The 27,277-nt window shown below is 34.0% G+C and overlaps 2 protein-coding genes across 2 annotated transcripts in view; one reads left to right on the plus strand and one right to left on the minus strand.

The window, feature by feature from the left end:
* Window positions 1-8,151: 8,151 nt before the first annotated feature.
* The window catches only part of LOC126823555 (ER membrane protein complex subunit 10), a 42,759-nt gene continuing 23,633 nt past the window's right edge, over window positions 8,152-27,277 (minus strand). Inside the window, exon 7 of the mRNA XM_050552462.2 lies at window positions 8,152-9,782. Within this exon, the coding sequence (XP_050408419.1) occupies window positions 9,705-9,782 (78 nt within the window). The 3' untranslated portion in view covers window positions 8,152-9,704. The remainder of the gene's footprint in view (window positions 9,783-27,277) is intronic.
* On the plus strand, window positions 15,719-26,960 carry LOC126823554 (probable G-protein coupled receptor B0563.6). The gene is made up of 2 exons (XM_050552461.2): window positions 15,719-16,058; window positions 23,775-26,960. Exon 2 carries the CDS (start codon window positions 24,429-24,431, stop codon window positions 25,716-25,718), a length of 1,290 nt encoding a protein of 429 aa, XP_050408418.1. The 5' UTR covers window positions 15,719-16,058; window positions 23,775-24,428; the 3' UTR covers window positions 25,719-26,960.

Here is a 27,277-nt window from a genome sequence, read left to right on the forward strand (position 1 = left end):
CCTTTAATTTCCAATTACACTGACCCCAAACTGTACTGCACATAGCTTAACATTATAATAAACCAATTCCCTTTGAAATAAAGCTGAAATCTTAAAACTCATAAATTTAATATAATCCAACGGTTACGCGATATTTCTGTTGTTTTTAAAATGTCCGCCGAACCAGAATTAATTATATCACAAAATAATAATAGGCCTAGTCGGCATTCATCCATCTAATCCGGGTGTAATGATGGACTCGATTGGAGGAAGTTTTTGGATCAAGCCAATGCTGAAAAACGCGTACACGCATTTGTTCCATCTATTTTAGATTACTGCAATAACCTATACTACGGCAGTTATCAGTACCAGAGCCTTATATATCTATATATAAGGCTCTGATCAGTACCAATTCAAAAAGCTTGAACGCATTCAGAATGCGGCTGCGCGTTTAGGAGTAAGAACATGGCTTCCATGTAACTCATACATAATGCCACTCCTACAGAAACTCCACCGGTTGCCAGTTGAAGCTCGAAGAATTCAAAGTTTTGTGAGACCGCTCCAGTCTGTCTTCTAGAACTTATCAATATTGATCAACCCGTTTGGAATTTCGAAGTGGTGATGGCACGAAACTTACCTACCCAACTGTCCGTCCTCAACCGTCGCGAGCTTATGGTGATTATTCTTTTAGTGTATTCGCACCTAAACCATGGAACACCATACCATCTTCATTGCGAATAATTGACAATTTGATATCTACCAGTCTCTATTCTCAATTGCAATGATCCACATCTTAACATAGACAGTACTTTCCTAGGCACTCTATTTCTTATTTTACATATATAATTTTCAGTGCATATTTCGGGTTTATAAATTTTATATGACCTTAGTTTATTTCCAGTTGCTTTATTCTTGCCATTCCACAAATTAGAGTCCAGGTGTTCTTCGCTCTATTCCAGAATGAACATCATGGATTAGTTATATCACAAATATCTTAATTTTTGTTTTTAGCTATAGCCTAATCCAACGATGATTTCCGCTTTATTTATGGACAAGTTTATTGATTCTATTCCACAATATAAAAAATTATATTTTAATTATGTCGTCTCTATATTACTTTTTGTTTTACTTAATCCAATACAAGCAAAAGATGCCTTTTTGACAATATCGCGGTTCTAATTCAAGAAATATACATGATCCACAGAATTTCGTCCTTTGCGAAAACCAGTTTGTTCTTCTGGTAAAAATTCATTAGGCCTATCTCTAGCCAAGTAGAAAATCTGCTTTCAGAATATATTAAAATTTAAAGTTTTAAATCCTTGTAAGGCGATATTTGTATCATTTACATTGCTCGGGAGTTAGATCAAGGGAAGACGGGCCCCAAATGAAATTATCCCCAGTACCAACAATGAATAAAATAATAGAATAATATACATATACAAAAATATCAATAATTATTTTAATTCTGGGAAAACAACAAAATTGGTTTAGTATTTTTATTTTATTTTGAACTACATATCAGATTATCCGGCCCTGCGTGGTAGTGTATTAGGGTGAATTTCGAACAAATAGTTAATGTTTAATAAGTCGTGCTAATCCGCACAGTATTGATTCAATGAACTATACCATTTATATCTATTTCCGATTGCCTTAAACATTTCCGTTATCACGTGTCTCCAACATTCACTGTTTTACACTTCAAACTGATCTTATGAACTGTAATTAACGTCTACGGGTTATAACGTTTTAATTACCACGGTATTGTGTCTGTATAGACGGAATATATAGGATTAATGCCCTAGGTGATGCATGGTGATAAATGAATGAGCCGGGAAAAATCTTTCTGAAAAGCGTCATTAGGGTCGATCAGCTTAATACATTGCCTTTATTTGGAGACACACGTTTATGTCAATTCCCATATCCATTTGAAGCTTAGCCTATTATATACTATTAAGCATTGAACCAAGATTTGTTAACAGTAATCGCGTGCTGCACTGTATGTTGATGATTTTTAACCAAAGAATATAGTAATATTAACAATCAACAAGAGTCCTGTTTTAATTTATTCGTCACAAACATTAAAAAAATATACAAGAATTGCACATATACAGAAGAAACAACCGCCATTTTGTTTAGATTTCTACGTTTAGAAAATATGGCTTTTTCTCAGGCAAAACACAATCGTCAGTTATATTTTAAGTCTGGAATAAAGATTTGATCAGTGTAAAGAATGTTGACTTTTCTAATTTTATAGGCTTCCAATTTGTGTGGTTGTGTATTGGTATAGTTCCTGTCCACCCGTCGCACATGCACAGGTGACAATTTCAGGAAAAGTAGGTGTTCATACAGATGAATACCCCAACATACTAACCCATTGATTGTTCAAAATAGACTTTACCGTGACCTGACGACAGACAATTATGCCCCCAGTGAGTGTCCATGTAGACAAATATAACAGTCAGTAGGCGATATGAAATTGAATAGGCCATTTATTATTAATAAATGACAGGAAAATATATAATATATGTAATAACAATAATGTAACAAAAATAGACTAGAACACAAAAATACCACATTTGGAATGATTATCATGAATTTAAATACTGATTAGCTAAATACATATTTTGTTAATAAAGATGGGGTACAGTGAAGCGCCCTCTGATACATGAGAGTTAGCTCCCTTCTGTCAATCACCGTAAATACTATTTACCCCTTTGGATTACTTATGTATTTTAATGCGCGAACTGTATTCGAAATAACAAGACATACCGTGTGAATTAAAAAAGATAAATATAAGTAGTTAACAATAAATAAATATTTTTTCAAGGATTTATAGATAGGGAAATAGTATCATTAGCTAGAAAACTCATCCAATAGCGAACTGGGATAAATTTCTGTTTGGCCATTTTGTTTTAGATAATTTTATTTCATCTTTCCCTTTGGATGTCTAATCTAAGATACCATTCCCACATGCTATTTTTTTTTCACATCCGTATATTATGGTTAGTTTATTCTGTGGCTGATGATTCGTGAATTAAGAACGTATTCCAGTTAATCCAGCACATTTTTTTCTTTTGTCGGTAAGGAAAACATTTACAACAAACTAAAATCTAATTTCGACCCATTTAATAGTAATTGTCAGATTTGTCTGGCTTCAAGTTCTGTCCTATACTAACGTTAAGTATACAAAGCATTTAATATCAAGGTCCATAACTCTGGAAGTAATTATCGGAAATCATTGAAAATCAATGATTCTTCGTCACATGATCTTAATTGTTTACAAATTTAAAGTCAATCGGACACTTTAGCCTCCAGAGCGTGGACACCGGACGGACGGACAGGCAGGCGGGGGTAACGATAGGCTTAAAGATGCCTTCCCGCGTACAAACTGGTTGATTTGGTGATATATTTGGTCTAAAACATATACAAACTAATTATTCTATCCAAAATTTGCTTCCAATCTCTCTCATAACATTGTATTCGCGAGGAAATACCCCAAGATATAAAAAATCTTTTTTTAGAAGCCATGTTTGTTATGTAACTTGAATAAGGAAGGGTCCATTTTCAGAATGTATTTGTCGTTAGACATTACTTACTGTATAGTTGCTATACATATTGAAGTCTAAGTAAATTCTTGGATTATCTTCTGCCAACTTTCCGCCGTTAATTGCAGAGTCTGCTGTGGCCTACGTTTAAATCCATCTATGATTCCAAAACCATCTAACCATTCGATCAAGAAATAACAACTGCCCTATTGGCAAACAATAAGCCGTCGAGTTGCCAATTAGTGATACCCTGACATTTTTTGTACAGTGCTCCCCTCATGGATGTTTTCAGGGAATCCGGTATTTTGCTAGTAAGATAGGGCATCTCTACTTTCCATTTATATCAAATTTTCCATACTATTATTGGGAATAACTACCCTATAAATACGTTCGTGGGAATGTATGTTTATCTGTATACCAATCCAGATTTCTTAAAATTGTATTTCAAAAACATGACACTGGAATGATCTGATTTGTTTGTATCTCAAATAAACAGGTATAAACGTGATATATTGTTGTTAACTCAGCAGATTGGGGGGGGGGGGGCGGGTCAATAACCTGAATATAGCATGTTTATACTTCTTACACAAACAAAGAAGCCAGTGTGTTAGCCAGTTACCGACCTCGACCTCGGGCTCAAGTTGGAAAAACATCCGCGCTCGTGCATTGTACACAACTTTGCACGAGCCAAGGTGTTCATTTAACTTGAACCATTCTGTGCCACTCGATAACTCTTACTTATTTATTAATGGTACAAAATCTTTTTAGAGCTGATTTGGGGGAACCTTTAATATTGAGACTCCTGGTTGCAGCACAGTCAGCCCACCCCTTCCCTATAATCCGGCCCTGGTGTACTTACGTCATTATGACGTAAGAGACAAATGACCACCTAGGCTCATACTCTATAAAATCGCATGATTTGGGGTTAAATCAACAGCTGTCGGGTATATGGGAATCAGGAATGTTGAAGGCAATTTCCGACGAAAATATACAAGCTTAACAGTGCAGAAATTTTGTTCTCTCTTTATTCAAGTTTATTGATAGGATGTGTTCTGGTGGTCCTATAAATAAAATCAGAAGAAAATAAAAAGACAGCCAGTTTAATTAAAGAGTCTTCTGATACATAAAGAGAAATACGATACGTAAAAATACTTGTTTATGATTTTTCCTGTACTATTTCCCAAAATAATAGGAACCCACTGCCCTATTAGAACGTGATGTATTAATACAGACGTTTAATAGATTAAATCTATTACTTAAGGTCAAACACGAAAAAAATCCCACCCAATAAAAAATTTCGGGGTATTAAAGGAAGAGTTTCAGATATACCCTAGTGATGGAAATGGTTAAATCTGCGAGAAAGTATCTTAAAAATAAAATACAAACTTTCAGTTTCTATATATGGTTGTGAATGAGTTCTCGGCAGGGGCGTGGTGACCCATGATTTTGCATAAGGAACAAGATCCCGTCCGCCCCCCCCCCCCCCCCAAAAAAAAAAAAAAATTTATTTGTATGCGGGGGTCCTTCCCAGTGTTGCTATTAATTAGACATTTATTAACATGGCAAGACAATAATCAATTATCGATGCCACCCATGGCTCCGATTTAAAGCAGGTTAGAACGGTTCGGCCATTACCGTGAAAATGGTGTAGAGAGGCTTAGCCTCGAACAACCAGTACGGTGGTTACAATCAGTGCACCCATCTTGTCAAACCATCAAAGGCTAATATCTTCGGTCAGAATAAAGTAATTTGAATGAAATTTCAATATATTCATTTTGTATTATCAGTTTTTGAACTATTGTAGCTCTTCATCTAAATCTTACATAATGTCTCTTTAATACATCAAACTGAATGACATGATAAATATCCGCGTACAAAGGAATTTTCTTACCCAAGCAACAATAAACCGCCCAAAGAGGCTTTAAAATGATTAAATCTTTGGGCTTACAAGGAAGCTAGAGAAATGAATTGAGGAAACTAGACAAATTAAATTAATTATATGGTGAGTGGTTTGATCTGTCGAGACTCGAGACATATTTTATACCTACATTTACGTATATTTGCACTAAGATAAGATACCTCAACTCTGGACCCTGCGTGTCTTCAAACACATCTCAACGTTTTAGTTAAAAACATACCAAAATTATACATTTCCGATTAGTATTGTTGATTCGTCCAGTAATCTAGACAGTTCGATAGTAGTATATGGGCGGAGGTGTCATTAGCAACTGAGATCATTACAAAATTCTTTTGTGGGATAAACATTGAAGTTTATAGCTAGTAAGTTTTTTCCCGAACTCAAATGAATTATCTGTCTGATTCCTGTTATAGCATCAGATTTATCGTTCAGCACACTAGAAAGAGAAAACTTCGTGATCAGTCATATAGCCAGAGCTAAATGTACGTATATCTGCAAATGGCTGGCCAGGACTGTGAGATTTGATTAAACGTGCCAGGAGTTTCATTAAGTCATGTCGGGTATTATTGTGGCTGTGTGGGAGTAAGAGTTTTACCCTAGCAGTACTGATGGCAGATGTACATTCAAGCGTTACAAATAGATCCAATTTCACGGTTACAATCGTCCCCAGGTCAGATCTAACACCACAATTAGCTGCCCAGCAATTGCTCTATGAAGTATATATAAGAATCTCGGGCAGAGCTTAGGTGACCACAGGAGTCAGGTCTCCTCACACACAACTCCGAAAAAAAGAACAAAATATTTTTAAAAAGTAGATAGATGTACCCAGTGAGTTTTTAATGGTCTAGTAATAGAGATCGAGATGGTGGAAGGAATGTCCGTCTTCATTAGCCCAACAGTAGGTCATTAAACCCCATTTCATTTCATTTCATTTGGAAGGGTTGCAAAGTCCAGAAAGATGTCTCTAAACTTTTGAACTAATTTGCATTGTGTTATCAAACACCATGAGAAGAAATTGCCACAAAAGAGTTCTCTTTTTTGTCTCAGTGGTTACAACCTACATTATTGACAAGGGTGTCACCAATGTCAAATTCAGATCTGCAGATCACACAGTCATGTGTTTGATCGGATACTGTACATGTCAAGGAGTCGAGTCACATTCCTAACCTTTTGGGTATGAGTTCCTTCCATTTTGTCCACCTTCTAACAACCTCCACCCTGCTTTGCCCCGCATTGCTTCATCATAATACAGCACATTTGGTATTTGAAGTGAGGTTTTTCGGGACAATAATGTATCAACAACGGTATTGATATCACCATGCAAGAGGACTCTTATTTTTAGATTGGTACCTCAAATCACCCGAAAGAGTGTTGGTAAACTTAAGATTCATAATTTCTAAAATTTAAGTAGTTGTATAATATGATAAATAAAAAACTCCATTAACATTATAGAACAATACTATCTCATATTTTAAACTGCCGGCTTTACTATGTGTAATACAAATTAAGTCATAAATGGAATGCAATTTGGCGTGTAAAGTACCAATAATTGGTACACAGTGGGCTTCCCATACAATAGAACTAGAATAGAAATAAAAAAGCCTCATCCTTATTTCAATGACACCAAGTAGGCACCCCCGTGAGTGAGACAAAGTTCCCTCAGGCCCAGTCCCAAAAAATTAAAAGCTCAGTTATTTTAGGTCGCTATCTGAAATTTTTTCGCACCTACGCCGCTCGATTCAATAATATCATCATTCTTCCACTCCTCAATAGGTCTTATACTATCTTATCACTATCATATTCACGGTTATAGTGAATCCCGAAGTTATAGTACCACTAGTTAGTGGCTCATGGGGCGACAGGCTGTAAAATTAATGTTCAGTCAACGCTTACAAAGATTCTTTCCCATTTCTTATCCTCTCGTTCACAAGAATTTGCCCCACCAATGAACTCAAATGCCAGGAAATTCAGTGTTATAGCAACTGCCCCGAAGGTTTACAAAAAATTAATAACAAAATCCATAAAAATCATGACATAAACTTTATGTCAACCTGAATAAAATTACTTTCTAGCGAGATAACGATCGGCGAACAACTACATAGGCAATACGATCTATGTTCTACCGGGTCGCCCAGTATTAGAGCCAGTATTTTGTTGACATTCATTGTTGGCTGGGATTATGGATGGCGCCCAAGATTTGCCCCCCCCCCTTCCTATTCACAGCTTCTAGATAAGCTATTGGCCTTACCTTGAGGTTCGATGAATGTATACAAGTAAATAGTAAATGTGATGCAAACTATAGCCTAGCAAACTGAGATTGCGCTTATTTTAGCAAATGTTGCCCAGTGAATGAAATGCACCCTCATGTGTCTTAGAAATCATATAGACGACATCACTCTTCATTCTATGAAAAACAAATTGTTAAATAATTTCTTCCAGATCTATTTGCTTGTCTTGCTTCACTCATCTTCCATGACATCAGATTATTGGCCGTAGGGACCCAATGCATGGAGTCAGTTTAATGTGTCTCGTTGTAAAAATTGACGACTTTGTGCTTGTCTGAAGTTGTACCTTTGAAATGAAAATGGCTTAAAAACCTGAACTTTACCCTCAAAATTTGGGACTAACTGGTATTCCCCCCCCCCAATACCTTCTATTTGTCACCCACACATTCCCCATTTATCCTGAATAAATGTTGCAAACGACAAATTTGACTGTTGAGGAAATACTTCTGTTTATTGGACATGAAAATGCTTTTAAAAATGTTATTTAATTTCAATAATTTACAAAATATTCTTTAAAGCAAAAACTAAGAAGAATGCATTATATATACAAAATTTGCAGAAGAAAACAAATGAGAGTGGTAATTTACTTCTTTTTTTGCCTTAATTTGAAAATTTTAACAGCATAACCCCAACACAGGTTAAATATACAAATGATAGAAAATAATACCGGTAAGGCCATAATGTCTTTTTTGTGATTGTTATTTTGATCGGTAATAACCTGGAGAGAATTAGAAGACTTAAAAGGTTTTTAAGATTTTTCTCACAGGTTTTATTCCTGAAATACTAGAAGCAAACCCAAGATCTTCTGGTGCTAGCAAGCTTGGCTCTCTGTTTAAAAGCTGAATCATTTACCATTCCAGCGATACATATCTGATTTTCTAGCAGCATATTTATCCAAACAGGGCATCAATGGACATGCACTGCTGACACGTTCATGTAATATTGTCTTGGAGAAGGTAATAGTAATGTTTAGGATGCATGTTTGGAAAAGCGAATATTTAACTTTTTGATCAATGGTGTTTCAGAAGGGAATCTGAAATCAGACCAAAAATAGTGCCTTGTTGTACTGACTCTCTCCTGGCTCCAGCTCTCCAAGATACCCATTGAAAAAAATATAGAAAGAGTCTGCTATTTCAGACTAATAACAAGATTATGACACAATATTAAATAAAATTCACACAGTCAAATTCACATTTCCACTTTTTCACAAAAATCAATGATTAATATTAATCCTTCAAATTATACAATTATATCTGACAAATATACAAGTATTAGAGCTATACAAAAACATACAAAGATCTTAAATTTCACATCTAATGATATCTAAAATGAACTGATTCAATTTTTAAGAACAACCACTCCTACATAACATATAAAGAATAAATGCAAGTATATAGATAGAATGTTCATCTTGATAAGAGTTAACACCTGAAGTTTTAACATTTAGATAGTGTTGAAGTTCCATGACGTATACAGATCATGGTAAGAAATTAATATAAGTAATGCAAACATTAAGAAAGGCTGTAACACATGTTAAGATTTAGTGATCTGGGTACCATACTAGAAATGTTCAGACGAATATGCTTTTTTCTGGTAAAAGTGCTTTTTTATTGTGTAGGTTATATATTCCAGACCAAAAACAATGAAAGTAGTATTTCCAAATATCTTATTGGTCCAAAAATTATTGAAATTGATTAAATCTGACTAGTTCTGGATATCCAGAATTCATTGATTTCATGCCACCATCTATATAGACTCTTAAGGATAACTCATTTCTATCACCTAAATTACTAATATATTTCAAAAACAAGTTTTCAACACTTATTTTTGGTTGCTTTTAAATATAAGGAACATGATTACTGGACTTCTGGAACATTCAACACTATATTATAAAATTCTTCACTTAAAATTCCATCTGGTTGTCATTCAAAATTTGAAAGAAATAATTTACATATATATAAATATATTATATATCGACTATCTTCCTCCGCCCGCATTGGGATCTTGTGATGTGGCAATCATCATTAATATTACAACTGGTACTATATACATCCACTGAAATAGATCAACAGAAAACATGTATTAAACATACATTATTCAACACCTTTTGCAGGTCTTTCTTTAGGCCTTACATGTTATATAAATTATTAATTGGACATTTATTAGCATGGCAAGCCCATGATCGACTAGATTAGACAGTTTGTCCATTTAATGATTTATTAATTTAAAGATAGGTTTACGAGTAACAACCCATTTGGTTTCTAGTTCTGCCCTATTGTAACATTTAGCTCACATTACAAAACATTTAGTATCAATTGCCAGTAATTATCAAAAATCGTTGAAAATGATCAGACTTCTTCGTCTCATGACTTTCAACACTGTGTAAAATTTTAAAGTCAATCAGATATTAACTTTAGCGTCTAGAGCATCCACCAAATATTTCAAAGTTACCAAGTCCATAACTCTGGCAGTAACTGTCCACCACTTAAAAGGAATATCAGTGCAAAATGGTTCAATTATATAACAAATCTATCAAGTCTATATCAACAGAATATGGTCAAAACAAGCCGCCTCTGTTAAAATCGTTTGATGATTCTCTTTTTTTAACTGAATCTAAACCGAGAGATTATCTACCGTTGACATTTTGATTTTCTTTTCTTAATTTCAACATGTAAATAATCAAACAGACAACATCCTACTGTTCTGCTCCAACTAGGCCAATGAAGACGGGCATACGTAATAAGTGTGCTATGAGGGAAATTTTGCCCTGACAGCGGCCTTAAAGCCTACTCTTATATCGAATTCCAACTGCCAAGGAATATTTAAGCGCATACCAATGTGTACAAGGGACCTCTGTTTTTCGTCCTATCCAAATGACAACATGTTTTCCCTTTCCAGGCCCTCAAACTGCACCACTGACAAGGTGGAACCACACATGAACTTTCTCGGCTAACAAAGGAATCGAACATGGGGCCTCCATTTAGTGAACTAACGTCTTACGCACTAAGCCACCATGGCTCCAGAATACAAAGGACTATCAGTGGCTTTAACTATTTAATATCCTGGTTGACAAACAGCCTCTCGTCTTGTTGAAACAAGCCAACAGTGAGGCTGATGTTCCTCACCGAAATCCCAAAATAAATAGATGAAACATATTAATTAATCACACATTTATTTTTTTTCAAAAGTATCGAGCAATCAAACTATACATTAAGTTTCATCACTCTCTATCAGAAAATACTCATTATTGAACTTAGTCAAGGTACTGATGTAATGAAACTATACACCAAGTTTCATCACTCTAATTTAATTAAAACTAAAGTTATCGTGTCCCAAAGCATCTGCCAATCAAATTGCTTATCTCTGCTTAACCTAAGCAGAAAATTCTCATCTTCGAACTCCATCAAGGCATACACCAAGTTTGAACATTCTAGCTCAATTAAAAAGAGAGTTATTGTGTCCCAAAAAGTGTGGCGACAAGACGAACGGACGGACCGTCAGACGGACGAACCCATTTTAATAGTCCCCTGCTTTCTGCGAAAGGCGAGGGACAAATATCATATAAAGGGAGGGTCTGAGTACACAACTCATAGTTTGGTTCATGAGGTTCAAATGATATAACAAAACATGTCGACCACAGCTAAGTCGCATAAAGTTATCGCATTGTTAATCTTTAGTTACATGTAAATAAAAAGCAAATTCTTTATTTTGTATAAAAACATCATGGCCGCATAGACGATTCTATGACACAATAAAAGTGCACAAACTCTATAAGTAATTATCAGAAATTGTTGTAATTGTTATGCATATGGTGACTTTTGCTAGAAAATGATTGACTGCAATAACGAGATCTATAGAAGTAATAATAAAATTGTTTCAATGACATTTATGGAATACAAGTACTGCTTATCACTGAGCTACGTTTCGACTAGGCTTCTCTAGTCATTATCAAGCAACATCATTTAATATTCATTAGATATGCAGAGGGAGAGAAATGGGGTTTAACGTCCACTCAACACAGACTAGGTCATTTCGGGACTAACATATGGTTTAATTTTATTTCAACAATTCGCTTGCACGTAGGGGTCTTTAGCAGTGGGGGGAAACCGGAGGACCCGGAGAAAACCCAGGAGGTTGAACAGGCGACCCTACTCCTTGTCACATACAACTGGGGATTCGAAACCACGCCAGTCGACTCAATGACAGGCCTTGTGATACAGCGCACACATGCTAACCATTCGGCCATACCCCCCCCCACCATTAGATATGTAATAATAGGTGTTTAAACAAACATTTACTGTTTAATAATTATAACTTAATTGAAATAAAAGGAGGTTTCAAGTTCTTGTGTTCTGCCTTGACTTTGTTATGGCCTACTCTTATAATGAATTCCAACTTCCAGAAGTTATTTTACGTGCATGCAACATTGTACATGGGACATGTTTTTTTTTGTCCCATCCGAATGACTATACATTGTCCCTTGTCAGGTCCTTAGTCCTGACACCACTGACATGGGGAAACCACGCTGGAAAATCCAGATGAACTTTCTGGGCCAATATCAGGATCGAACACAGGTGAGCCAACAAGTTACTCACTGAGCCACTGTGGCTCCCTTAACTTAAATGAGAATATAAGGGGCGAGGCTGATTCTTCTGAGAGACATTAATATCAAAATATTACACCCTTGTTACATGTACTATATATATAAGGCATCTACAGGAGTTAAGATACTAGAAACAAAGACAGTTTTAATGATGGCCATCGTCAGAAATCGATCCTTTTCCCTATCATCAAATATATTCTTGAAATTCAGGAAACAGGAAACTGTAGATAAGTACTAGTAATGGCTATTAATTGTTTAATGTTTCAAAGACATGTGTAGGCGGTAGATTATATGGCTTCAAAATCAAACACAAAGATTGGTTAGTCTAAAGGAGAAATCGGTCATATTTCTTGGTTGATTTTGTGAGGAGGGTCTTAGAATCCTTTATTTGGGTTACACTTACTGCATCTCTATTACATGTTTGCAAAGAAATATCACTCGGCAACAGCAATGTAAAGCCTAGGACAGACGCATATATTTATTTGCCTGATTGCGGCCATTGTAATTCGCCAGCAATTTTTTTATGGCCGATCACGAACTGACACACATTTACTCTGTGAGTTAATTACGTCGATTATGTGACTCATGTGTAAACCATTTTGAGATCATGTGATATCTCCAATTGGCTTAAAAAAATGGTTCGGTTGACAATATACACTTGACATGGGCAGATAGGTGGATTTCCAGCGAATTGATTGCTGGAGTAAAATATCCTTCCGAAAATATCTAACATGCTAGATACGGACGATTGATCGGGTGAATGGTTTGTCGAGCAGAATCGTTGCCACACAGGCGATTTTTTCGAGCGATTTTACTAACCTGTGCGATTGGATGATAACCTAAGCTCGTCTGTCCTAGGCTTTAAAAAGATAGGTGGAATTGAAATTTCATCAATCTTTACTGCTCGAGCATAAGACCTCCCCATCTTTAGAGAAAGATGGGCCTAGTTCAAATCTGATTGAATCCAAGCCGAAAGACGATCTAGCGTTGGTATTTTGATTTTGTTTCCTTAATTAAATGTTAAATAATCAATCTGAGTACACGTTATTTTAGAGAAAGGCAAATGGTGGATTGGGACTTTGGAGTGACTTTTCCTTTAAGATATGGTGTCAAGCTACATATAAATAAAACTAAACTATTCTTGTTTCAATAACTGGTAAACAAACCTATTTCCTGTCTAATAAAGTGTTTACGACGAGTAATGCTGTTTGTTTCCATCATGCTTTATCACTGTGGACAAACTCGGCCAATAGTGTTTAAATGAAAATTCTAGATACTTCCATCTGCCCACTCCTTGTCATATTCTAACGACACAGAAAAACACTTTAGAAGTACATTTGAAGTATGTGAACTATAATTATTTTAAAATATGTTAAAGAGAATTCAAATACGCAAAATAAAACCCCTCTGTATTCCCAATCTAAATAAAATTGATTCTGTATTCCCAATCTGACTCAAATTGATTCAGTTTATCCAATCTAATTAAAATTGATTCTGTGTTCCCAATCTAATCAAAAGTGAGTTTGTTCATTGGCCAAGATTAGGATTTTAGTGACCAGCCAATGAAATGCTTGCATACATAAAATATTTTCGTTTAAATTTTTGTAAATTAGTTGTCAGAATTTAAATCAAATTGATTCTGCATTTCCTATCTAGTTAAAATTGGATCTTTACTTCACTCTAGGTATACTTTTAGTTGGCCTAAACTAAATGAATATCTAATTACTTCATAATCAATTCTCTGTTCTCTGAGAAGATAGTTTTCCAGCCAACTAAATGCCCACAGCAGCTAAGTCCTTCTAGCAGTCCATATAAGTTGCCATATTATGAGTAAATGGAGCAACATGAGGTTATCAATGGAAATCTGGTAAGCAGTAACATAAACAATGCATATAAATTACAAGGGAAATGAAATGAAATGAAATGTGGTTTAACGTCCTACTGTTTTGCTCCAAACTGGGCTAATGAAGATGGGCAAATGCCATACAGTGTGCTATGAGGGAAATTTTGCCTCGGACAGCGGCACTACGACCTACTCTTATATCGAATTCCAACTGTCAAGGGATCTTTTACGTGCACGCCAATGTGTACGCAGGACCTCGGTTTTTCGTATCATCCGAATGACTAGACAGCTGTCCTTGTCAGGCCCTCCGTCCTGCATCTCTGACAAGTGGGAACCATGCTGGAAAAATTACAAGGGAGATGATACCTTAGATATAACTGATAATGATCATGGGCAATACTTGAACGGTAAAAGTTATTACTGTCATGGTTTTACCAATATATACAATGCATACAATTTTTAAAAAGATTAAATATTAATTTAATCTGGAGTATATCTACAACAGGTTTGGAGCAACAGAGTGAATAAGGTGTACATGTATTTCAATAAGCTTTGAAATCAGCAGCAAAGTGAACTTTATTTCAGTATTCAGCTAATATTACTGATAGCAGGACCTAAGTTTTATTTGGTTATCATAAATTTCATTTGCTTCAATTCCAAACTTTCAAAAGATAAACTGTGAAAATTTGAACTCATAAAATTAATTAGACGTCAAGATGTCACCATCTGTAAAAAAATATTTGGAAATAAATAAAGTCGCTTCAATAGTAAACATCATGAGAGAGACATATTTTCTTGAAAGAATCCCCCACGATCTGCTAAAAAAGATCTTCTAAAATGCTAAAATACATAAAAAACTCAGGAAAGATAATGGACAGGAAATTTAAACAGTGAAAATTAAGAACAAAATACTGAAAATAGCTTGAGGCAATTTACTTAAATTATTAGTTCAAATTGTATCTTCGTCAACAATTAATTCTAACAAGTAATATATGTAGTATCATTCTGCAGATCACTCCCTATAATAAGCCGACATAATTGCGGAAGGTGATCTTAGATGTTATTTAACGCATCATCTATCAAAATACATTAATATTGATGATTCATTCAAATACATAGGAGGGGGGCGCTATAGAATTGTATAAAATACGAGAATAGTAATTTCTGTCTTACCAGAATATTCTACACGACGTCATCTTTGCAAAATAACAAGTTTCAGAGATTTAAAGATATTTTGAAGAAAGTATGTGAGATTTTTCTGGCCTTAATTTAACTCTAGGTATAGACATTTACAACAGAAAGAAATATGATTAAAGTTAGTCTCACGTTGTTGAGACAATTAAAAATGAATATATTGAAAATTTCATTCACATTACTTTATTCTGAAAATGAAGAAAGCAGGATGACTCCCTTTAAAGAAAAGAAATATGACCAGGGGTAGAGGTCTGAACAGAGTTTTAAAATTAGACTATATAGATAGAGGTGTGAATGGCGTAATAATACTTCTAACTTCACTCAGCAGATACACTCCAGTTTTATTTTCTACTCATGGTAATGTGGGCTACATGTTAAGATGTCTAAGAATACTTTTAAGTGAATATAATAACGCCTGCGTGACAAGTCTACAACTGTATTAAGGGTCCATCCAATTATCTCAAGCATTTGTGACTTATACCATCAGTGACGACTGACAAGCCTGGAATCTGTCATCTGATCAATATGCCGTCATGTCGTATTGCGTGCTGTGTAACAAAATAATAATGTCTCTACTCCAGTCACAGATCAATTGACACCAACCATTTATCGGAATCGCTTTATAGTTTTCTGATTTTCTCTACAGACATTAGGAATAATTCTACCAATAATCCGGCTTTTCAGATCACAGGTGAATATTCCATATGTTTATTTTCGAAGATTTTGTTAATATTTTGTTTATTTTTGAAGATTTTGTTTATTTTTGAAGATTTTGTTTATTGATTATTCAGTTCAAAGAATTTGTTTAAACTTACCGATTAATTTAAAGGAGCTAAACCTCTAACTTAATATTTTCCATTCGATATTAAAACACGAATCAGAAATCAATATTGGTCTATTACAAAAAATGTTGATGTTGTTATCTTGCCACGAATATCAGTACATGAGCTGTGTATTGTATAGTTTCGGGCGCCACTTGTTATGATCAAAGAAATGCAGACGTAATTAGTATTGACTGATTCACAAACGAAAAAAAACAAAACAAACATGTTTAAAATGGATTAACCGTCACTTAGTTTGGACTGTTCACATATATTATGCCGAACATAATTGATTAGAAATTACAATATTTTTTTTCCAAAAATTGAATAAAAATCACTAATATACATTCATATTATATTAATATGCACTTTTAGACCCATTTTCATCACTTCAAGTTTCTAAAGAATAGAGCCATACGCCCTTTAAATTAAATGGGGTTATACATCCTAATTTTCTGCAAAAAAACGGACTTATGAAGACAAGGTTTAATTTAAAGATTCTAATGATTGATTTTGTTTATAAGGGCATTCTCTTTAAAGATACATTATGTAAGATTTAGAGCTGGCCATTCTTGTTATAATAGTTCAAAAATAGATAATTAAAAATGAATATATTGAAAATTTCATTCAAATTACTTTATTCTGAGCGAAGTTATCAATATTAGTAGATTTGACAAGATGTGTGTATGGATTGTATTATCTTGACCACGGTGCTGGTTGCTCAAGGCTAAGCCTCGCTTCTCCATTTTTAAATCAAATCATTAAATGACCGAACCGTTCTAATTTACTTAAAATCAGAGCCATCCAATGGCATAGAGAGTTGTGTATGGTCTTGTCGTGTTAATAAATGTCTAATTAATAATTTATATAGCATTTAAGGCCTAAAGAAAGACCTGCAATAGGCATATTTAGCTCTTGAACATGCTTCTTTAATTTATTAGAAAATCCAATTCTCATTCGTTTTAAATTTGTTAGATTTTGATTTACTTGAATAATGCTTCTTTAATTTATTAGAAAATCCAATTCTCATTCATTTAAATTTGTTAGATTTTGATTTATTGGGTAACAAAAGATGAAATAAGTTATTCTGTTGTTTGAGATTACCCCCTTATATATTTCAAACTAATAATTAAAACAGATAATCAGAAGATTAAGAAATAGATAACTAAAGTATTCTAGTGTAAAATGTGATAAACAGCACTCAAATAATATTTTTTTCAAAACCATTTTCATATTCCTTTCATTTTGCAAGATGAAGTATTTTGAGTTACATGTTAAATTTGTGTGAATAAATGAGAGAATTTTGATAATCAGAAAAAATATTGTGTGTAGGATGAACAGTACCTGGTAATTTCCGAAATATGACTGCGCATTATTTGCTGATAAATGAAGTCACGCTAGACTCACGCCTGACTTGAGACCAATGGCAAATTAATCAGTGTTGAGCAAATGATAAGCTTTATTCCAAGAAATTTCCATGCTCCTTTTAAAAAATGCCTTGATGAACTCAATATACGTGAATGTTTTTTGTACCTCATTAAATCTTTATCTTTATAATCATCAAGGAACAAAAGACTAATCACAAAATTAATTTATAGTTTCATTACTGATTTTTTTAAGTAATATTATTTGTAACTCATCAGTTTAAGAAAAAAGAAAAACTAAAAAAATATCACTCATCAATTGTTTTCAAAACTCATCGCTTTAATTGCAGGAAATTATTAACCAAGCAAATAACTTTTTAACAATGTTTCGTGACAAAATTCTATTTTTCTATGGCTTACATAAAAGGCTCTATATTTCAATTAAAATTAATACATTTCTTGTTCAAGTTAACAGGAAGAAGGAAGAAAAAATATTAATCTAAAATGATCTAGTTATCTCCAAAAATAAATAAGATGCCAGAATGTTTCTCGTCATATTTGTTTCTAATTAAAGCTATATTTGTAACTTGTTCAATTCAATCAGCATCAAATGTCTGTATGCAGAGAGATTAAAGGAATATATTGACAAACTTAAAGGAGCTAAATCGCTAATATTTGGCACCTAGGAATTGACATAAATGGGTGGCAATGCATAAAATAATGTAATATGAATTATGTATATAAACTGATTTACATTCAATCGTTTCTGTTTTTACTCTAATTTCAAATCAGCTATGTTCGGCGAAATACCAGAGAAGTCTCAAACGAATGGCAATTTCTTGCATCAGGTTATTCCAGTCTACACCGATAGTATTTATTGCGCATGCTCTCCAGATAAGAATATGGCGTCACTGTTTGCATGATTGTGGAATACGTCTAGTCTCGTTCTTCTAGTCCCTTGTTACAAATGGTGCTAAAACGCATTATGGTACACGATAGCAATCTCTAGCGTCTGGGTATTCCATTCTACACCGATAGTATTTATTTCGCATGCTCTCCAGATAAGAATATGACATCACCGTTTGACACGACTTGTGGAATATGTCTAGCCTCGTTCTTCGAGTCCCTTATTACAAATGGAGCTATGCTGCATTATAGTACACGATTCGTGTACCAACGGTAAAATGTTTAAATTGTCTTAAATATCAGAAATCAGAAGCCCATATTTTCCCGGTAAGATTACAACATCAATGTTGATTTAAATTGACAAATAAATCGTGTTTTCAATGTCGAAGACTTTGGGTGATATTGAGTTAGAGACTTAGCTACTTTAAGTACATTTTAAAAAATGTTGTTTGACAATTAAATAGATGTAACAAGAGAGAAATAAGGAAACACGTGGTCTAGGCTTATATGTGACAAGGAGTAGGGTCACCTGCCCAACCTCGTGGGTTTTCTTCCGCTCCACCCATTAAAGGGACAATAACACTCTTGCTGGCTTGAAAGCTCCAGAAAAAAAATAATATCTCTATCTAAGTACTAGATGTTTAAGTGTCCTACCTGTTGTGTAAATTATCGATTATATCCTATTTTACTTGTCCAGAGGGTTCGAAAATATTCTTAAATCGAAGTTTCATTTGAAAAGGTTTACGTTAGACGTTTCAAACCATTATGTTGAATTTTTCAAAATTTTTAAATAAGGTGTGTTAAGATGAAATTTGTATCATCAATTAATTGAAATATTCTAAAATAGTACAATTTGTTGACCAGAATAAAGATTAGGACATATTATTCAGTTACGACAAGAGTGGTATTGAACCTTTAAGAAAAACAAAGAACAAATGAATTATTGTACCATATGTTCCCCAATGATCCAGTTTGTGTTGAGTGGATGTTAAACCCCATCTCTTCTCTCTTATTGCTCACATTAATTTTTACTCTGAAAGTATTTGGCAATAAATACAAAATTTTCAATAAGGAAGCTCTGCTTTAAGTGTGTTTGGTTTTGATTATAATGGTTGAATTGAACATGGCTGTATAAGGTGTTTTAACTTTGAGTCAAGTATTCTATTTCCTTTATGGTTTTTATTGTTTAAGATAAACAAAACACTAAACATTTGAAAGTACTTGACTTGCTGAATAAAATGTATATAAAATTTGTTAAATAAATAAACTTTCTCTTTTAAGAACCCGATTTTCTGCATTCTCCATTTTGTTTACAAAACACACCACCTGTATACCAGTACACTTTGAATTTCTATTGTTTCCTCCTTACACAGGTCTGAGTTTGTGAAATTTTTGTATTTCTGTGGTGCTATTATATATCTCTGTCATTGAAACCTTGTTAAGACTCGATGCAAAAATCAGAATTCTTATAAACAAGAGAACATTTGAAACTTATTATGAAACATAGATGTGACCTTACCCAGGAGCAAAGTTGTCCATTCTAAAGATAAAATCATTATCGATAAATCCCGCAGAGCAAGTTTGTAAATGCTGAATGGAAAATTTAAAAAATGCTATTAAGAAGTCTGTCCTGTATTGCAATAACAGAATTTCACAATCTGGTTAAAACACAGATCCTATTTCGTTTTGTTTTTATAGTTCAAAATTTCGTTTTACTTGTCTTTACTACACTTGGATCTGAAAGAGTTGTTATTTAACTCGTGTTCTGAATGGTGTCAGGGATAAGCCAACGAAACGGTCTGTTACGGCGAGCTTTAGGTGAGTTTTGCACGGAACTGTGGGTAATCCACTAGTAACATCAATGCTGATTGGTTAATCAAATGTCTGACATCATAGGGTCACAAGTCGGTCTTTTGACCCCTGACGTGACCTATCGCTATAACTTGTCAGATCTTCGTGTAGTGTAGGCCATCGAAAGTATAAAAACGAAACGAAATATAGATCTGTATTTTTATCAGATTGAGGATTTCATAGATTTTATAGTGAGGCGACAATTCTGTGATTTGTGTTTAACAGTCAAATTGTGAACAGAAAGATAATTCTTCAAATCTTGTTCGAAATTTACTATCCCCAAATTTTTGAAATTCAGTAGGGTTCTTCCTTAAATCCTAATGAACTATCTAAATGAGTTTGTCTTGTAAGTGTTCAAGAAATGAAATTTAAGTCTAAAATTGTTGAATAATCCTAATGAACAATCTGAATGAGCTTAAAACATTTTGTTAAGAACTTGTCTTGTAAGTGTTCAAGAAATGAAATTTAAATCTGAAATTGTTGAATAATTACCATAGTAATAAAGAACCATATGTTAGTCTCAAATTGACAAACTATTGTGTTGACAAGACATTAAATCCTACTACTTTTATAGGTGACATAAACAGTTAGAGGCATTACCCCTCTGACCAAGAAAACAAATGTAAATTTCACAAAAGTATATCCAAAATAACATTAGACACTTTTGACTGAAAAGTAAATTATTGATTGACCTCCTTAACCCTTGTTCTGCGGTACCCGGATTATTCCTGCGGTACCCGGATTATTCCGGGATCGGCACAAGCCGTCCATATACGGCACCCGGAATATTCCGAGATTACCAAATGTATTTATTTCCGGGCGTTTTAATAGAGTTAACTCCCATGTTCAATAGGCGGCTTTTCACTAAATGAAAGAAGCGCAGTCTGCTGCCATTCTTGTTGCTTTGTTTTCATTTTTTCGCTAACTTTCCGAAGATTTGGGGGATACATGACCAAAAACAAACGTGACGTTATGTCACGTCTAACTGCCTAGAAGGTGTTGGACGTATCATTTAACGATGAAGATAGTGAACTCTGTGAAAATCTGATCACAGTTTTTAACTCAGATTTCTACAGTGTCAGTGCTAAAAATCTGATTTGCAGATTCTGGCAGTTATATCATCAGTTTTAGTAGAGGCACCCAACGTCATGCATGTATTCCCAAAACAATTCAGTTGACGACGTCATATGACGTCAACAATTCAACAGCTTAAGGGTTAAAATGCATCAACAACTTTAATATTAATCTTTAAATTTGTATCTAAACAATATCATTTCACATCAAATCAAAATTATTTTTAGCAATCAATCAAAACACTCAAGGCATTAATAACACGCTCCTTTAAATTTATTAACAAATCCACCTTTCTTTGCTACTACTACAGCACGTTTATATCAATCAAACCCAGAACCGAGAATTTCAAACACAAACTTCTGTTTAATCGGTATCACGTTTAAATTGAAAACACTCAGGTATTGCAATAGAATCATAAATAACAAGAATATTGTATTCGGTTAAAAATAGCCGTTTAAACTTAAAGCCACCCATGCAATACTGACTTGTTTATGAGTTAAAACAGGCAATAAATACATGGATATGTGTTGGGTTGAATGTTTATCAGATCTGGTTAGACATTAAATACTTGATAAAATAAAAACACCCATAATATCCATCATCAATTAAAATTTTATTTCCAGACAGTATCACTTGTTTATTTGAATTCTAAAAACAACTGTTTGATTTTTAATGACTCTTTTTTTTAGCTTTTTTTACTTCAAGCTGTTTTGTTTGGTTGTGGACATAAAACGATTTTAAAAAAAAGCTTTTCTGATTATATAACAGTAGAAACTGAGGTATTTTTTTCAGTTTTAAAAGAAAGTGAGATAACATAGCTCTTAATAAAGTCATTTGACTGAAATTTTAAATACCAGTATATTCATTCTTCATTTTTTTAACTATATAGCAAGAACGGACACCTCTTTCTCTAAATCTTGGATAATATATCTTTAAATTAAATGTCGAGATATAATAGTCTGAACAGGTGACTTACGGAAACAGGTAAACAACAGGTTTTTTTTTTAGTTTTCCCACAAGTAACACCCCTGAATTACCAAAACTATATATCAAACCTGTCAAAATACTCCCCATTTCGTATTCATGTCAATCACTTTCTTGACATTAACAAATGAAACCTTTAAATTAACGGCCTAGGAGTAAGACCACATGTAGATTATTAAAAGGCGTATAGCTCTATTCCTTGGAGCCTAAAATTGACAAAAATGGGTTTAAAAGCACAATTTAATGTAATATGAGCGTTCATAAAGTGATTTGCATTCAATTTTTTATTGTAATTTCTAATTATATTCTGTGAAATATACAAAGAATTCAATTTGACTGGTGGTCGTTAGCGCCTGATTATAGTCCATTATACATGTGTTTAACAATTATTTTAATGTCTGTGAATAAGCCATTTTTAATTACTGTCTTCTAGAATATGTTTGCTAGACAATAAATCAGGAACTCTGTGTTTGAGTCCGTTCAGATAAGGAAAACTGTCATGATATACATTCAAAACTATAGAACAGAAAATGTATACAGAACAGCTAAAAGTTAAAAATCAATTTAACTCAATAGGTTCCTTCCTCCAATATTACCAATGGATAGATGGAAGAAGAGTGTGATTACAATATAATGTGGGCGTAATTGCTATCAGGTTGTCCTATCCATAATCAGATATAATCAATAATTTTAAACCACGTGTATCAGTAAATCTCTGTTACATAAAGTTATTTAGACCTTTTAGTGCATCAACATGTATCATATAACCAATAGCTGGTTATTATGTTCAGTTAATGGAATAAATTGATAATATTTCATAAGCCAAGATCAAAAAGCCTGATACAATCCCACGTAACAGCTATATAATCATGGAAGTTAATAATCTTAACAAGACAGAATGTCAGATTCTCCATTTAGAATGAAATAATTGACATGTAACTGAAAATGGATCCATTTCTAGAGCAATTTATCGTGGGGTTTAACTTCCACGCAAAACTAACCTCGTCATTTTGGAGAAGGGTGAGGTCTCTGGATCAAAGATATACTTCATACACTTATTAAATTTAAAAAAATACATTTCCATAACCAATACAAATATATTTCCATTTCGACATACTTATAAACTAATAATTTTTTTTCCATTTTGACATTGTTAACTAATAAAAATATCTTAAACATATTTTGACAAAACAGGGCCAAACACCAAAACTGTATCATAGGTTCAACATTTTTTTTTTCCATTTTGACATTGTTAACTAATAAAAATATCTTAAACATGTTTTGACAAAAGAGGACAGAACACCCAAAACTGTTCATAGGTTCAACATATTCAAACATCCCCAATTGAAGCCAAGTATAAATCTTTTAAGGAATCTTAATCTTTTATCCATTCTTTTGTTCTTTCAGGTGTACATAACTTCGAACATGATACAAGTGAAAAAAGTATGAAACACCATCAACAATTTCCAGTACAAAAACTGATTAAAGATTGAAATAATGATAAACTGATTCTGAAATATTCTGAACACTTCCGCAAATTGAAAACACATTGAGCTGTTAGTAAATTTTGTGATAAAAAGAACATCCGGCAAGACGAAAATAAACTTAGACGAGATAAAACGCATTCAGAATCTGCGCAATATTTTTTGTCGTAAACAGAAATGTTGGATTCTTAAGTTATTGACAAAATCTTGCAAGTGAATATAGGTGTGTAATCTAAAATAATTTGAGGGCAGATTTTTACCATAGCATTTTGTTCTTAATTTTCAAAGCTGTATTTAGTGATGATCAAGACTGTAGTCACAAACAAAAAGTTCCAAAGATTATGTGCCAGACTAAACATGTCATCAGGTCATCAATGAGCATTTGAAGAGAAGACTTAAAATCCAGAAATATCTAGTGACGATCAAGATATTTAGTCACAAACAAAAAGTTCCAGAGATAACGTGCCAGAATAAACACGTCATCAGCTCATAACATTTGAAGAGAAGGCTTCAAATCCAGAGATATTCACTTCTGAAAGCAACATCGTACTTAATTTGAGCTGAAATCGTTAATAAGATGCTGATAAACAATATGTGGAACAATACAATGAACATTTCAACAGACGTTCTTAATAACGATGTTACATATGAGGAGGTGGTTTCCAAGGAAGTGGTGCAGAAATTAACTGTGGTGTTTGTTATGATCTTTACACCACTGTTCGCATTTTTTGGATCCCTGGGAAATATCTTGAGTCTGGTTGTGCTAGTTCAAAATCGTATGAGAAATCCTACCAACTTTTTACTTGCTGCTTTAGCCATATCAGATTTGCTCTTTTTGATCCATAGTTTCATATTCTCATTTATATTTATTTATAAATCTCGAGATCCGATTGGTGGAGAAAATTTACGTCGATCAACGTATCCATATATAGGCGCCTTTGGAAGTATTGTTACTGGTCGCATTACAACATGGTTGACCACACTTTTAAGCTTTGAGAGATTCATAGCTGTACGTTTTCCAATGAGAGTTCGAGTCTTGTGTCGAAAACAAAACACATGTATAGCGATTGCCGTGGTTTACATTGTGACCTTGGTAGCTTTTGTCCCCTTTCCGCTGAAATATCGTATTCAGTACCAACCCAACAGTTCATTAGTGATACTAAATCGTACAGCCCTTGGATATAATTTAAAATTTTGTGCCATATATGGAACTTTGTTAAACATATTGTTCAGATTTTTGCCGATACTGCTTTTAATTCTGTTGAACATCGCAATCATATTAGCCATTAAGAAAACTTGGAATATGCGACGGCTCATCAGCAAGAACAGCAACCACTGTACAACTTATGAACAAAATCGAATAACCATGATGTTGTTAACCGTATCCATGGTATTTTTAGTCTGCATTTTACCAGGAGCTCTGAACAGTCTCGCAACAAAAGTTAAACCAGGATATTCCATATTTGGTAAACAGCGCAATCTGTATCTAAGTATTTCTACTGTGACTTACTTCCTGGAAACTGTCAATTCAGCAGTCAATTTTATCATTTACATGGCGTTCAGTAAAAAGTTCTACACCACATATAAGGAGACATTCTGTTGCAGCAGAACTGGCTCACGTGTACATAAAAGTTCATCCAAGGAGGTAATACGTTACAAATGTCGATGGCAAGGTTCGCAGTCAAGTTCTTCCGGGACTCATGAAGGGAGGCTATCCAGCTTGCTTTCAAATCGTACTCTCGTTAAAAAGGAACAACAACAACCCATTTGTTTATTACATAATACTGGAGACATTGAAATCTGTAAATTTTCTTGTCAGAAAGGTGATCGTAAAGACGTTAATGAAAAGACTGAGAGATTTAGTTAGACTGCGAATAATTCTTGAGATCATTGGGGAATCAAAGGCTTTCATCGATTCTTCATTTTAAAGGATTACTGACAGATAATTTGTGAGGAGTCAGTAACACAAAAGTAGCTAGTCAGATTAGAAATTCTTTTGTTTTAAATCCTTTATAGCAGGCCATTCTCACATGTGATTAATCAATACTGCAGCTAGATTTTAGTGTCTAAATAGGAATATAAAATTTGTTACATTTCATCTCAGGAGCTAGAGATTTACTTTTATCAAAATTTCTGTATGACTGGAGATAATATGTTACCAGTCCATCATGTGAGAGAATGCATCAACCCTGTTGAATTAAAATTCTCTAAAATTGTATAGTCAATAGTTAAATTGTACATATATACAGTCTATAGTCAAATTGTATAGTCTATTGTCAAATTGTAACAGATCTTCATGGAATCAAAGTACTTGTCTCAATCTTGAACAACTATATATATATATATCGTCTTCTTTTGCCACATGGCTTATTTTAACAGCTTAGTGAATAATCAGCAAGCTTGTTTGCTTTTTTATCGGGTTATCAAAATTACTGTTAAATGTGCTAATTACTCGGATAATAAACTACATGGCCGATTCTAACTAAGTTGGGTGACTTCTTAACAAGTAATGATTAACTCGTTGTAATTTAGCCGAAAGTAGATTGATTTATGATACAATCAGCTTTGAGTGAAATTTTGCCTAGAGAGCGTTGCTTCGGCCTTTACTCTTATATTAAATTTCAAGGGATATTTTACGGGAATGCCAATGACAATGTGTGCATGGGACCTCGTTTTTTTTTTTGTCCCATGTGAATGACTATACGTTGTCCCTTGCCAGTGCCCCTGTCCTGCATCACTAACAAGAGGGAAGAACGTCCCAATGAACTTTCTCAGCCAATGCAGGGATCCAACACAGGACCTCTAGGCTAGCGAGCCAATGTCTAACTCATTGAGACCCTCCACCGCCCGATGAATAGACCCAGGGATTAGTGGAGCAGAGAACGAAACAATACTACTGGGGATACCGAAGATGATCAGTAAATTAAAAGTCATTTGGCATGTGTAGTGATGTATTAATAGTTAGTAAACTGTCTCGAGAGGATCATAGCAATGGTTCATGTGCATATAATTATATAATGTATGTTACAGAGTATTTAAATTGTTTGTTTGTTTATTTATAGAATATATATATATATAGCGCTATTAATAAAGTTATATACATACACAATAGTTTCTTTTATATGGGGTTCACAATCATTAAAACGGTGGACACGCTAGCCGAATGATTTCGTCGCATCATTCTGCGGAAGCTATTGGTGCCGAAATTGGTGTCCAGTGTCATTCAGCCGAATGATTCACCCGAATCAAGCAAGTTTGATATATTTTATATATTCGCCTAGTGTATCTGCTATGCCGAAACATTCACCCAATTGTAGAATTCATTAGCCAATCACCACTGATATTGAGAAGTCACGTGATTGTTTGAGGACATGATCAAGGGCATGTTTAATCATGTGACGTGACTGTTGAATCAGGCGAATTTGC

Source organism: Patella vulgata, chromosome 6 (assembly GCF_932274485.2).
Source record: "Patella vulgata chromosome 6, xgPatVulg1.2, whole genome shotgun sequence".
NCBI classification, from domain to species: domain Eukaryota; kingdom Metazoa; phylum Mollusca; class Gastropoda; family Patellidae; genus Patella; species Patella vulgata.